At 34.2% G+C, this 15,844-nt stretch overlaps 1 protein-coding gene across 6 annotated transcripts in view; it reads right to left on the bottom strand.

The window, feature by feature from the left end:
* The window catches only part of alpha-Spec (alpha spectrin), a 161,085-nt gene that overhangs the window by 40,410 nt on the left and 104,831 nt on the right, over positions 1 to 15,844 (bottom strand). For all 6 annotated transcript variants that reach the window (XM_089087795.1, XM_089087815.1, XM_089087821.1 and 3 more), the window contains 6 exons: positions 13,448 to 13,656; positions 8,878 to 9,013; positions 7,345 to 7,539; positions 3,510 to 3,713; positions 2,111 to 2,279; positions 25 to 125 (listed from right to left, as the gene is read on the bottom strand). In XM_089087795.1, coding sequence (XP_088943921.1) covers positions 25 to 125; positions 2,111 to 2,279; positions 3,510 to 3,713; positions 7,345 to 7,539; positions 8,878 to 9,013; positions 13,448 to 13,656 — 1,014 coding nt within the window. The remainder of the gene's footprint in view (positions 1 to 24; positions 126 to 2,110; positions 2,280 to 3,509; positions 3,714 to 7,344; positions 7,540 to 8,877; positions 9,014 to 13,447; positions 13,657 to 15,844) is intronic.

The following is a 15,844-nucleotide window of genomic DNA, read 5'->3' as shown; positions in this document are numbered from 1 at the left end:
TACAAATATGCAGGTATAATTTACCTGCTCGTTCATTTCAATGATTCGATCCTCGTGTGCTTGAATATCGGCATCCACTAGCTGATGTTTTTTGATGAGGTTCTGAACTGAAGCCAAATCTTTTCCTGAAAACACAAAATAAGAGTATATGGAATAAACGTTACTGTTAAGTAGCCTGAAAGTTGCTCCAGGTCCCCCACAAACGACTTAAAACTTAGCAAACTTTTTTATAGCAACTATTTTTGATTAAACTGAGTTTTCTAAAGTAATATATTATCAACTAAAAGATGTGTCGGCACTTCAGGTACAAAAAACAATTAAGAAAACTCTATTAACCAATTACTAAGAATTCATTCCCCCCTCCCCTTCCCAAAAAAAAAACAATCAGCCCCTTCCTGTACTAGAACTTGGATGAAATCTACTGAAAAAAGTCCCACCTTGTCTGGTAGTTTTAAATACATTTTAGAGCATTTAGTCAGTAGGTCGAATCAATCAATCAAACAGTTCGTGGTAAGGATCTGTAAGTAAGGAGCGACCTGGCTCAAAAGTAACCGAAACTCTAAAAAACGGAATTTTGATACCCATAGATACATCAAAAATATCGGACTATTATGCTGCTTTCAAATATATAAATTTCATTAAGTTCAATTTTACCCATCAATGGCTACGAGCCTAAGAAAATTTGCCTGATTTTTGAAGAAAGGGGGAAACACCCCCTAAAAGTCATAGAATCCAAATAAAACCACACCCTCATATTCAGCGTATAAGAGAACCCTACTGTAGAGGTTTCAAGCTCCTATCTGCAAAAATGTGGACCCTTCATATACGTAATAATTTGTGTTGGTTTTAAGTTTTAATGTTGCTCCCTACTTTCAGTAAAAATAAAAGTGTTTTTTTATATTTAATTCCATTACAATACGATATCATTACAATACAATACGAAACATGGATAAATCTACAAAACATAAAGAGACAATTCACCTTTTTTTTTCTGTTGAAAGAATGAAAAATACATGAAACAGAAATATGTTACTAAGAGTTATGTTGCAAGTCATCTACATTTTATTTCCAATTCACAAATTAATTTAACACAGAATATAACGTAAACGCAGACAACGATTGAATGTCCTCTTTTTGCAGTTGTGTTTACCACGGAATGGTAAAAAATCTAAATGTAAAATACTTACTTTCCAGGCTAAATATTAACCAAAAAACCTGAATTATCTTGGACACCCACAATACGTAAGCTGATTCTACAGAAAATACCACACAATACGTAAGCTGAATTAAAAAAAAAAAACAAGACAGAATTGCTGAGTAAAAATTACCAGACGATGTCACTATGTGAATTTAGCCAGGTATGTCCGATTGAAAAAAGAATCTCCACAGGCGTCCAAGAAACCTTCTTAAAAGAAAATTCCCTTAAAAATCCCAATCAAAAAAGGAATGCGTTTTGAACATTTTACAAGCGCTTAAATAGGAAACTTTTTAGGTGCGGTACTTCAGACACAATTTTGGCGGTTGAAAATACAGGCGTCTCTCTAACCGATTGACGGGAAACATACCTGTCGAAGAAAAATTCTGTTTTTGTCAAAATCGAGCTATGCAGTGTAATTCGTTCTGTTTCAAGATTCAATTTTTCCACGAAAACCGATCATTGATCAAAGCATAGAATTTTGTTCCCAGGCGAGCTCGTTTGGCGATTCACGTAAAAAAGCACTTACATTTGAAATCATCCACTCTCTTTCAAGTATGATAATGCGGCCTTTTGTAGCGGTTCTACACCAGGTCATAAGTAGATGAATCGACTACGAATTTTAAATTTAGGGCATTGATAGGTGGTTTGACAATAATTTTACATCTTTAGGTACGACTTAGAAAATGATTTTTTTACGAGTGATTCATCACTTATGCAGCAATAGTTTTCTTTAATACCAATCTTCGTGGTTTGAAATAATCAATTCCATTTTTTTTTTATCTGTTTATTTTCTGGTCCGAATTTACCGATATTAAGAATGCATAAAAGGAAAGTCTAGCTAGTAAATGATCGCTTTTTAAAAGATATAAACAGTGCAACTTTTTATCTAATTCAATCTCTGCAATAACTTACCACTATCATCTGAGTTAAGAAGAGACTCAACCTCTCCCAACCAGAAGTCTAGATCTTTAACAGCTGCTATGTAGGTCCTTTGCTTATTCGCTTCTTTCAGTTTCATTGATTTCTCTTGCGTTTTCTGAGTTAAGATGTCCCACTGCTCAGAAATAGATACCAACCGTTGCTAAAAAAAAGGATAAAACTAAATAAGTAAAATTACAAGAGTAAATAGAATGTATCTACACTTGAATCTTTATAACTACACTCAATTAAAACATACAGAAAAACCTCAGTTTTAACAAGATAATTGATTGAGTAATTATAAGATTAAAATTTATAAGTTGAGAATATTCAGTTAAATAAGGATTAAAAAATCGGTAACTAATTCCACTTTCTGTGTTTGTAAAAAAAAAGCAGGGGTGAGTGCCCCTAGATTCACGTTAATTTGCAAAATACACAATACTTTGAGAATACAATTATAAAAGTAAAAAAAAGAGTAGAATTACTGTTTTGATTTATTGATTAACTATTCCTAATCATATTACTGGCAATTACATTCAAGCATTAGTAATTGGATAAAGGCATCACAATTTTTCTTGACAGTCCGAAACCAGTTACAGTTCATTGATAATTTTGAACGTTAATATTCTCCTAAATTACCTTGCAAATACTAAAATTTAAGTCAATAAGGCACGTATCACAGCAAGTATAAGCTCTATAAGCGGATGTAATCTCAATGATAGTCTATAAGTATTCCCGTATCAACATAGTAGTTTTGAAATAGGCCAACTCGTTATAGCGACAAGTCGACTGGAATAAAATTTGTGCCGAATCTCACAGCTTTTTTGTCTTTTGAAAATATTTGTTTCTGTCACTATAGCAGTTTTGAAATTGGTTAATCCACTATAGCGACAAATCAACTGGAACAAAATTTGGGCTCTTAGGAATGGCATTGTCTACACGTAAACGACCAGGGTAGCGTCAATCTACATTTGACTTTTTCAGAGTACCACCTGATAATAAGTATAATGAAAGTGACAAGTTGACAAATCAACTGGAACAAAATTTGGGCTCTTAGGAATGGCATTGTCTACACGTAAACGAACAGGGTGGCGTCAATCTACATTTGACTTTTTCAGAGTACCACCTGATAATAAGTATAATGGAAGTGACAAGGATGGGTTTCAGGTAGGGTCACCGAATAGGGGAACATTTTGAAAAATATGAATTTTTAGATCAACAAAATGCCCTCCCTAAAATTAAAAAAAAAAAAAAAAAAAAAAAAAATTGTTTTGTGTCTTCATAAAAGAAATCAACAAAAAAATCTCCTTCCCCAAATTTGACACCTCTGGTCTCCTTTCCAAAATTGACACCTCTGGTTAAAAGAAGAAATTTAAAGTGGAGCCAAACTTACTTGTACAGCCTCTTCAGAACCAGCGCATTGACGTTTTTCAATTAGATTTTGACCCATAGCAAGTACAGACTGGAGACGTTCTGCATTGGCAGCCAGTTCTGCTTCGAAAGCCTGATGTTTCTGATGCTTCGACTGGATATTGGCTGGATCACGGTAGCTTTCTTCAGTCGCCAATTGAAGCTTTTCTGCCATCCAATTCTCGATCTATAAAACAACAGACCACAAATAGTAAACACTGGGACTTGAAAAAAACTGAAATGGTGATAGGGGTGCAGGAACAAGCCCCTAACAGCTACAACAAATTATCGGTCATCAATCATCTTAAGTATATTAGCTTCTCAAATGTAACAGCTCTGTTGGGATAAATACAGACAATTCTTTTAATTGCGTTTAAAACAAATTCATACCACATACAAAAAGAATCCAAACTTCATATTTTCATTGTTATTTCACGTTGACAAATAATAGCAAAAGCACTTAATGATCGCATGTATTTTAGGACTAATTGTAAAACATGGTCCAATTTTGAATGACCATAAATTTTGAATGGCCATCGTCACAATCGTCACAATTTACGGTATTACTGGTTCATTGTAAAGTATCCTAAGCGCTGTAGAGTTTATGGTTAGTTCAAAAATACAAACTGTCGCATTCTACAGGTCTAATGGTCTAAATAATCTCCATGGTATAAGATCAGACACATTCCATGTTGTTTTCATTTTATACTTTTGTTTTATTTGTTTTAGTATTTAACTTTATTTTCTTTTATTATCTTTACTTTAGACCCTACATCCGCCGGAGGGCATCGACGACTCGTTAACTCATCCCAAACCCAGGCCGTAGTTGTGGCCTCTTCCCATTCCGGTACTAGGGATGTTTAAGACGTCCTTAGACCTCGGTCATAATTTCTCCGTAACGTTTATTTTCGAACAACCTTAAACGACCAACATTCACCAATGGTGTCAGCCTCTTCTGTCTTGAAATGGCACTAAAAATAGCCTGGCCTATTCTACCACAAGTTTCAGACGTATACTCATTTTTGCCGGCCTACATTTACAGTTCTCTTCAGGGATATATTTTCGGCTGAGAGAATACTTTTTTGGACAGCTAGTTTTTTTTTTCAGCACTCACTAGCATAGAGGAGTATGGAGACTCTGTTGATATTAAAGAAACGTGCCTTCAATAGTAGGGAATATTACACCATCTTTAGTAACCAATAACACATGGTCAATGGGGGAGGGGGGGGGGGGGTAAACTATTTATTTATGTTTATCCTAAATAAAATCACGAACAGACAACTTATCTCGCCTAGTTACTTCGATTACAAAGAAATCATTTTGTTTATAGTGCTCATCAAAAGGGCTATATACACAATATTATCTAGCTTGGGACAGCTACAGCGCTAAGCAAGAAACTTTTTTTGGAGATGGTCTATATTCAAAACTAAAGCCAAGAAGGTGTTTATCAGCGATCCTACCACCATTTCTTTCCCAGCATTAAATGACTTACCTCTGAAAAAAAAAAGTCTAACCCCAATTGGAAACCCATTGAAGACCTGGCAAATAATCCGTAGTGTTATAGGTCAGAGTCCTAATATACTACCATCTGAAGTGATAGTAAATGAGGTCATAGCTGCAGACGATTTTACGATTTGTAATAAGTTTCAGAATCATTTTATTTCAGTAGGTTCAAAAATAGCCAATATGAAATGCCCAATACCAGGAGATCCACCTTTTGGATCCACTTTACCACCCCCTATAGATGTATCGTTGCATCTAAAGAGGATTACCGTGGACGAGCTAAGGGATACCATGTATGCCATGGAAAATAGTTCGTCTGGTAGTGATTTGATGAGTTTAAAAATTCTGAAATGTATTTTTCCATCTATATCTAGCATTCTAACATCATTAATTATTGATTGTTTCAGACAAGGTAAGTTTCCAGATTGTTTAAAGTATGCAAGAGTGACACCGGTTTATAAAGGTGGTGACAGAAATGATCTTGGTAATTATCGCCCAATATCAGTTTTGCCAGTTATTTCCCGTCTTATTACAAAATCGTTTAGTTCTCGGTTAACCACATTTCTTGAGAAGTTTAATCTTTTGAATATTAATCAGTTTGGATTCCGGAAGAATAGGAAGACGGAGGATGCATTGATATTTCTGACAAGTATTATTAATGTGGCTTTAGACAAAGGATTTAAGGTTGATGCAGTATTTCTAGACCTAATGAAGGCTTTTGATACAGTTGACCATGGTCTACTCTTGGAAAAGTGTGAAGTTTTACAGGATCCAAGGTAAAGCTCTCGATCTTAGACGGAGTTTCCTCAGTAACCGATACCAGTTTGCAGAGCTGAATTGTTTAAAATATGAATTGCACCCAGTCAGTTGTGGTGCCCCACAGGGATCTATCATTGGCCTGATTCTTTTCCTTTTGTTTATTAATAATATGCCTAGTTGTATCCATAATTGTTGTTTTAGCGTTAGTGATATGACTAAAAGTGTCAAGAATGAAACTGTGTCATTATTTGCGGATGACACTGTGGCTATCAGCACTGCAAAGACATAAGAATTACTCCTGACATTGATGAAAGATAATGTGGATAAGTTAGATTCTTGGTTTAGGGTTAATAGGCTTAAGATTAATCATGGTAAGTCAAAATTCGTCATTTTTCCCCGATCTCCTGTTTTTTATCCTAGGATGAATGAAATTGTTGCACATTGTGGAGTTTTAAAGCGTGCTTTATCGATTAATTACCTGGGGGTATATATTGATGAGATTTTATCCTTCAAGTGCCATGCACAATCCGTGAGTAAAATTTTGTCTCGTAACCTAGGTATAATGAGAAAACTTCAGCATTTTTTCCCTACACATGTCCTACGCCTCCTTATTTTTCCCTTTTTCATCCATATATTTTGTATTGTAGTAGCGTTTGGCTTGGTACATTTGCTTCCGTTGTCCGGCCTGTACGAGTTCTTCAAAATAACGCTGTTCGTCTGTTGGTTGGCATATAGCCCTGGGATTCAGCGCGGAACGTCTAAGAGCGTATAAGGATACTACCAGCCTCTGGACTACGAGAGTTATACACACTTTTGTTTATTTTTAGGCTACATCATGGTACAAATCTTTCATGTTTGGACAGTTTAGTTAATTTGAGATCCATGATCCACAATTAAGACACTCGCTCTTCTGGAGAGATTAATATTCCATTGTTTCGACCCGGTCGACGTTTTCTGGGCTTCATGGGAGGATTAGAAGTTGGAATCATCTAGATCAGAGTTTTAAAAATAATAGAGATATTTTTCTTTTCTAGAGAGAAATAAAAGAAATCCTTTTCATTTACCAAGTATGATTTTAGTTCTTTTGTTCTTGTTCTTACCTTTTTAGGGGGGGGTGTGTGTGTGTGTGTGTGTGTGTAAATAAATCATTTAGTACCTTATTGTGGCCCTCGGGGGATGATTTTAATAGTATTGTTGAATTTGTTTGTTGTAAGGTTTGCGATGCCGATTATGTCGTACTATTGTTTTTTTACTTTTTTTTCCCTTTGTCCTGTATTATTTTCAAATGTATTTTTGCCACCCCCTCGGACAAGTTTTTTTTTACTTCTCTGGGTGGCTGTTATTACTGTTTATATATATATATATATATATATATATATATATATATATATATATATATATATATATATATATATATATATATATATATATATATATATATATATATATATATATATATATATAAAAATATATATATATATATTAGCCTACTGGTCAACTAAAATTCGCTTGTAACACGAACTGTAATTCTGACGATTCTTCTAAATAAGACTAACCTCGTCGGCGTCTCTGGAGAATTGCTGTAAAGTCTGTGATTCGCCTAACTTTGATCTTCGATCAATAAGAGCTTCCTTCAATTTGCGCCATCTCTCCAGAACTTGCTCCTTCTTGTCACGAACGTCGTCAGTGGCGTAATGTTCAGCATCAATCAATTGATCAGCAAAAGTGGTAATAGCAGCTATTTTCTCTTCCTAAACATAATATCAATTATAGAAAACAAGAATATTGAAGAAGGGGTTGAAAGAGAGAGGGAGAGTGAGACAGAGAGAAATAAAGACAGATAATTAGTAAATATAGGATGGAGAATGGATAGAGAAAGTATTTGTAATCCTTCTCCTCAGCCGCTTCAGCTTAGTCAGAAAGACGACCACAGGCATGACGGGGTTTCGACCCGAGATGGACTGCATGGACCAAGTCTTTACCATCCGATGGATCCTTGAGCACCACATGAAACATAATCAGATCCCTTAGGAAATAGACATAGAATGGGGATGGGAGAAAAGAAAGAACAGAGAGAGAAGGGAGGAAAGAGAAGTAGGAAATAGAGTTCAATAAAATTATAAAGACTAGATTTTCAGTGTCAGATCAGAGAATATCAAAATTTGGTACCTATTGTAGAGCTAAAAAAAACAAAACGAAAAAAAAGAACTCACTGTTTTCCAACTTACCCCCCCTCATTCATGGAAATAATTCGATCCCCTAACCCAAAAAGTGACTACATATCACTTACAACGGGCAGGTGAAAAGTCAACAATAAAAGATAACATTATTTCTTTTATCGGATACTTCTTCTACCATAAAAGTTACTCAACTAATTCATACTATACATGTATTATTTTCTATATCAAACTCTAAATTTTGATTGGATCTCTGCAATCAAATTCTAATGAATATAGCGTCTGAGCTACGCTTTTCGTTTCTCAGACGGTTGAAACTCGCCTTAAAACCAACAATAATATACACAAAAACGGTAAATATATAATATTAGTACGACGTTATGGCCAAGGAGAAGCGAAAAGCAATAGCAAGGCCGGAGCCACTAAGCAGGGGCGTAATTTTCTATAAGGCAGGGGGGCAACTGCCCCCTCCAGACCATAACTTGCCCCCCTTGCCCCCAGCTGAAATTTAGTTTCTGTAAAAATCTTGTCAAAATTAAGAAAAGCTTGCATAATTCAAGTATCCAGAGAAACAGGTTATTTTCTTTAGTATATCTTTTCCTTTATGGTAATACACGACTCATTTCTCGTTTTCTATTGTCATTTTCACTTGAATTAGGAAAACTGGCTCCAACTTTGCCCCCCTCCCCCCCAGGATTTTGATGAAATAATGCCACTGTCACTAAGGTGAGTAATGCACCGAAAACCCAGTGATCATTTGACTTCTTATGCATACAAGAGAATACTGGAGGATGTAGGTAGTTAGATATTCGCCATATTTTGATAAAAGAATTCTTCCTCTCAAAATACAAACTTTTCTCAGCATACGAACTTTCAATAGGCTAATATCTATGAAAAATCTGAACATTCTACCTGGGCATTGATGGCTTTGTCAAAATCTTCATGTTTCTTAATGAGAGCTTCAACATTGTCTCCCCTTGAGTCAACTTCTTCCGAAGCAAGGAAAGCCTCACGTGAAGACATCCAACTCTCTGCCTGTTCACAATCACTAGAAAAGGGAAAAAAAGCATTAACTATAAATTCGGTTATAATTTGAACAATAGCACACGCACAAATAACAGTAGCACACGCACAAATAAACACCCAGACAGAACGGTCATTCTTTGTCAATGAAACGCAAAAACTATAAACAAACTTTCAAGAAAACAAAAACAAGGAAAATTGTAAAGAATTTGACCAAGAAATTATGGATGCAAAAAAAGTTCCATGACATTTTTGAATAAAGCCTAAAATACATTGAAAAACCTTTCTAGAAATTTCAGTTTTCCCAATCCAAAACAAAAACAAGCTCTACTTTTCTGTCCCTTTGCATACAACGTGTAATTACATTATGTTATCTTGGCTTTAGAACTAGAATCCATTATTCTAATGTAACTGCCAAAACAATAATTTGAAATAAACAATAAAACAGGAAAATTCTTAAACAAGAACAATGTGAAAAATGAAAACTAATTAATTGTTTTCTTGTCTTTCTAAACTACGTTAAAAAACCTTCCTAAACAACTAAAGAATCCAAAAAAGTAATGCCCCCCCCCCCACCAAAAAAATAAGCGAAATCAATACCCAAAAAGTTATAAAAGAAGAGAAAAAAAAAAAACATACCCAAACAGTGGGCAGCATTATATTAAGTATATGTTACCGTGAATGTCCAAAATACCTTTTTTTTCCTTACATTTAGTCAGCGTTGCCAGTCAACTTTTTTAGTTTTATGCAAGGTTTGATGGTGACAGGTTATGTTAGGTTTGTAACCCATTTCTGAGATTTTTAATCTAATTTAACCTAACCTTAACTTTTACCATCTAAGCTTGCATAGGACAGGAAAAGCTGATTCGCAAAGCCAATTGAATCGACACAGAGAAAAAATTCATTCGGCCATTCACCGGTGAATATCGACATTAACCACATTTCGGACATTCACAGTAGCATATATACTATATTAAGCATTAGTGAATCCGCGACTACAACTGTTGTATGCTAATAAATTGCCATTATGAAGTCAAAACGATGAATGGGTTTTTATTTCAGCTAAAAACTAATTTCAGGCTGAAGAATTTATTTTCTACCATAAAATATATACATCCAAACAGTTGTTTTTTTATGTCTGGAAAAGAAGAAATAAAAAATGGTTAGAAAAAAACTAGAAAAGAAGCAATAGAGGCAGTGGACAAACTTCCACTGCACTTGACCTTTCCCTCAATATTGTTCTAATACCAAATAGTGTGCTATGAAAGACTTCAGGTTAGGTATGCACAACCGAGATATAGATATTAAACTTGTGAAAGATCTAGATTTTCAATTAGATACCAAATACCATTTATTTCAAATAAATATAGACTGAAAGATAGAATTCAAATTGAGGCATCATTTCGGCAAATATCAGTTCTAAGGAAGAAAATATTAAAATTATGTATTGACCTGTGATGGTGGAATAGAAATTTTTTTTATTATTATTATTTTTTTTTTGTTTATATTTGTTACCCATGTTGGGATAGCCTTCCGTGCCTCACTTGTCCAGCGTTTGCTTTCTTTATGTTTGTTATTTTTTTTTTTTTTTTCTTTAACCAGGTTTTTTTTCTTTCTCTCTTTTGTTATGATGATAAAATGTTTTTTTTTTTTTTTTGTTTTTTTTTTTTTTTTTTTTTTACCCAATTTTACGAGCTTTGCTATCTGTTGGGGGTATATGTTTTTTGTTATGTTGAATTAATCAAATAAACAGTCAGTCAAACATACCATCAATCTAAAAACATACGTGGCACAAGATAGTGGTAGTACAGAAATTGCAGGAGGGGGAATAGTAAAAAAAACCTTTATTTAACAATTTGACATTTTAGCGTGGGCCCGGGCACCCAGATACCCCTGCCTTCTGTGTATGTCCCCGTTTTGACATAATTTTTCATTTTTTTTTGTTTTAGTTTACATATCTTTTTCCTGATTTCGTTTTACTTCGAAAAAATTAGACAGAAGAATAATTGAAGCATACGTCATGTTACATTTTAAGGATATCTTTAAAGCACCAAGAAAAATAGAAGATATCTGATTGTTTGAATTGGTTACATGCAAAGTTACACAGACACATGCATCTTCAAAACTAGATAAACCTGGGAACTTGATTTCTCCACATACAGTTCTAACACTTAGCTGGGGCAAATTTTGAAAGTAGAGAGAGTATGTGAAAAACCAGAAGAAAATGAGGTCACACTATTTTCATGAAGCTGAAGAAACGGTAAACCCCGAATTCCTTGAGCACAAGACCAAACACCATCATCAATTGGCAGTAAAACTGGGCAAAAGAAAGCAACTGAATGACTAAAATTAGGTAAAAATATAACCATATCATCTCGTTACCAAATAGGAATTGGAAAGAAATGTGTATATCAATGAATAGCTAAAAAAAATTAACTATGAAGCAATATGTTTATTATTAAAACTATTCATGACAATACATTTAAAATTATTTCTTAATTGAGTTATTTATATGAACATCTTTTTGGAAAAAAAACCCTTATCAGATTTTGTTACATTCATCCCTTCAGTGTTTCAAACTTATTCACATATGAATGGAATCACTATTTTCTTCTGATTATAAAAATACAAATCTTATTATTTAATTATTATCATTTAAAACAAAATATCAAATTAGTTTTTTAGGCGTCATACACCAATAGGAAAAAACCAGACATGATGCATTCCACTGTCACAAAATCAACTATTTGAAGATCTACTTCTAGCCTCGTGAGTAACCACCCCGCTCAGCCCCATCCCGTGATACATGGCAAGCAAATAAACTAGCCTGTACTGATTAAATAAGAAAAGCATCATTAAATTTACCGAGTTAGCTTTAAAGTTGAGCATGGCAATAATGGCGAAGCTTTGCGCCTGGCTTGTGAAGCTTATAACTTTGTAACACTCAGAGAAAAAAATCTAAGAGAACCCCGGTTTTCAGGTACGAATAGACCCAAGATAGAACAATCTTAAAAAAAAAAAAAAGTTAGGGGCCATAAAATATTTTCATTTTGATGTCCTTGGCACTTCTAATAATTTTTAGTGAAACTGTTTGGCTATAAAATTCGGTTAACAAGAAGATTCTGAAATATGAAATTTCGTTTTTCCATAATTATCTTCAATCTTCCATCTGGGATTGAGTTTTTTTTCCACAAAGGCTGTTTCATCTTTTCGGTACTTGTTTTACGGTATTTTTAGCTCTACCCTACCTTACAGTTTGAACATCAGACAAGTAGATAATGAGTGCATTAATCTGGCTTCACTTTTAGATAGCATAGCAATACAGAAACAGCCTGCATTGTAATACAGAAACAGCCCCCCCCCCCTCCTGGGAATTGCTCTAATGAAAACTTTGAAAACAATACTCTAACTTTCTGAAACGCATCTTTATGGAAGGTGTAAAGGGAGAATAAGGGTTCGATACTATATTAACAAGGCAAAGGTCATTAGACCTTAGAGATTCTATCAAACTTGGATCATGAAAACTGTTAGACCCGCAAGTTTTGGAGAGTGGTTTTAATGGGAAAGAAGGAAGGACAAATTGTTGTAGGACAAATAGTTTGAAGGACAAATAGTTTTGATTGGCCGTCGGGAAATGGGTGAGATCAAATTACGGACTTGTATAAACTCGAATTCCGGGGTGGAGTGGGATTTGCAATGGTGTGGCACTGGTTCAGGGGAGCAGGATATAGACGGCAAGAAGGAAAACAGGGGTTAAAGGGAAGGAATAGAGATAGGGTTTTTTAAGAGGCTAGTATATTGTACGAAAACTTTTACTTTTTCGCATGCCGACCAATGGTCTGCTTAGCGCAGGTACCGACCTCCTGATTTTCTGCCGTTGAACGTGAGTGCAATACGTGGTTGGGGATATATTGTACCAATGTGTGGGATTACTCCTGTCCAAGAGGGTGAGGGTGACGAGGGCTGATTCTGACTATATGAATATTTTCCCATTATCCGAATTTTCAAAAATGGGGAACTTGGAATTCTAACGGTTTACAGATTTGTAGAGCTATTGCCATAATTAAAAACAGATAACAAAAATAACATAGATTTCAATTTTTCAAAGAATACAATTTTGATTAAAATCCACAAACGAGGGAAAATTCCAACGGTTTACAACGGAATTCCAACGGAATTCTAACGGTTTACAGATTTGTAGAGCTATTGCCATAATTAAAAACAGATAACAAAGATAACATAGATTTCAATTTTTCAAAGAATACAATTTTGATTAAAATCCACAAACGAGGGAAAATTCCAAGCTCTTGATGTTTTCATTAGTTAGTTTCGTTAATTTCAATTCATTAATTAGTTTTGTTGAAAGAGACCTAACAGCAGACATTTTGTCCAGCGAAAATAAATGGGATTTGAGAAGTGACCTTGATCCTTTAAATCCGAATATTCAAAATGTAAATACCGGTAGAAAAGCTGCAATTCCAAACATTGATCAAGTTGAACTCGACGGGCCATCCATGCTCGTTCAAGTTCTTGTCTGGCTTGATTAAGGTTCTCTAATTTGTCTTTAACTTCCGGTGCTGCATAGTGATTGTTGTTAAGCAAAAGTTGACCAAAGAGCTCAAATGCTTGGAAAGTTCCAGATCTTGCATCCATTTCAGTTCGGTGCTCCTGAATAACATAAATTATTAAGTAATAACACTAAAACATTTACGATAATAAAGAATAAATTAATAAAATCAATTTTTGATACCCTCTTTACAGAAAGAAAATCAAATCTTTGTCTTTTTGCTGTTGATCTTTTGACCTTAGTCTCGTTTATCCGAAGGCAAGTTTTGAGTTCATCAATCTAAAATTAAAAATGTAACAAAACATCTTAAATCACATTAATAATTCATTAATTTGCATCAGGAACAATTTGATATTATCAAATACCAAAATTTTCTGCTATTTTCATGGTAAAGAATTCTGGCAAAAACAACTTTTTTCAAGTGGGCAAAGTTTATTATTCCCAGGCTCATGCTATGAAAAGCAGTAATTTTTTTAGAATACTAATTCTAAGGAGCACGAATTTGCGTTTTCCAAGTTTCCATTTTACTGATGACTGCTAGGAGTCAGTTAATTCCAAAGCGTCAGAAATTACTAGCAAAAGTAGATTAATTCTAGAATTTATCTCCTTTGAAGCTTTCTTTCACCACCTGCTTTTAAATTGATAATTTTATGATATGATTATAATTTATTTTCGTTTTAAGTTTATTTATGTTTATTGATTAAAAATATTAAAAATACAATTTATTTATGTTTATTTTTATACACCTAACACACTAGCACTTGACACGTTCGCATATAATTATTTCAAGAGGCAGGACAGGAGGTCAGTTCGTCAAAGCGCAGTAAATAAGCGTTATACCTAGGAAACATGGACCATCTATGCCTGTCTTCTCTCCCCCGTCTCCAAAAATGGAATCACTTCCCCTATAAAACATTTATGAATTAGGCAATCCATACAAAATCAACCAGGCTTTGGCACCTGTTTCACTCATAATCTTTTTCTAGGATTCAATTACAATAAACTTTCCAAAAACCTCAATGATTGTCATTCTAGTTCAGAAATACTATATCGTGTTAAAAATGTAAACATACTCCCCCATTGAAGTACCCCTTCTTCTTAATTGACTCCATATTTACTCGAACAGTAAGGAGTATGGGGGTCGGGCAATGTTTACTCGGGCATTAAGGAAACAATTTCTGAGACCACATTGGCAAATCATGACAAATCAAAAACAAATCGCAAAGAAGAGATCGCAAAGAAAATGGCATTTTTTTTTTATTATTCTGCCACGAGAAAAGATGAGCGGAGGTCTCAGCAGAAATATTTACATAATTTTTTCTTCTGTTTTTGACTGACAGTTATTGTCCTCGTTCCTCTCTTTGCGATTTTGTTTTGTTTTGTCGGGCAGTAAGTGTTGGCAACTCTACTGTTGTTGCGAAAACAATATTTTTTAAAAGGACACTTTAATTTCTAATTAATAAAAGAAAGATTAGTGATTAGAAAAATAAAGAGAGTAACACAATGAGGATAACTGCAGATTACCAAAGTAACCTTATATACAAAAGACATGAGAGAAGCCGGACATCATTTCACACCATTCATGCTATTGAAAAATTAACTATTTTGACCAGAACTAGGCTATATAAACATAAACAGTTTTTAAAAGGGAATCAGGCAATTAGTGCAATTCAAGACCTCGAATTAAAACCTCAACCGACACTCATTTTAAATAGCTAGAACACAGGGTTTGGGGTAACTTATACGAGTGGAAACTGTCGCTAGTGTTGACAAAATAACGTCAACGCTATCTACGACACTAATTTCACGAAGTACACAAATCAAATGCTTAGGTGTTACCAAACGCTAGATGACGTTGAGTTTTTTTTTTTATCGCCACTAGCGCCAGTCCGCACTTTTAATTAACCCATACTCTTTGAGCTAGACTGTAGTAGTAAAGAGGTTAAAGTAAATGATATAATTCATTAAAACAGCAAAAAAAAAGAAATGATTGAGTAGTCATTTGGAGTATAAAAAGGTATCAAGAGACCTTCCTTGGTACCACATAGAAAAAGAGCATCGCCTTTAGGTAAGGATAAATTGAGTGAATTATTAGTACACGTTCACGTATTGATACATTTTTCAAATTTCCTGATATTTGAATAATTTATTAGAATCTTTATTAGTCACATATTTTTTTTATGAGGAAGAACTGATTTCAAATCAACTGCGAATAATCGTTTATAGTAGGACTGATATTATTTTCCATCGGCTACTTTTTATTTGGTGACTTTTCTTTAAAAGAAGTAT

Source organism: Artemia sp. Qi Xiang Cuo, chromosome 1, assembly GCF_049724085.1.
Source record: "Artemia sp. Qi Xiang Cuo chromosome 1, ASM4972408v1, whole genome shotgun sequence".
NCBI lineage: Eukaryota > Metazoa > Arthropoda > Branchiopoda > Anostraca > Artemiidae > Artemia > Artemia sp. Qi Xiang Cuo.
This window is presented reverse-complemented; position numbering and strand designations above follow the sequence as displayed.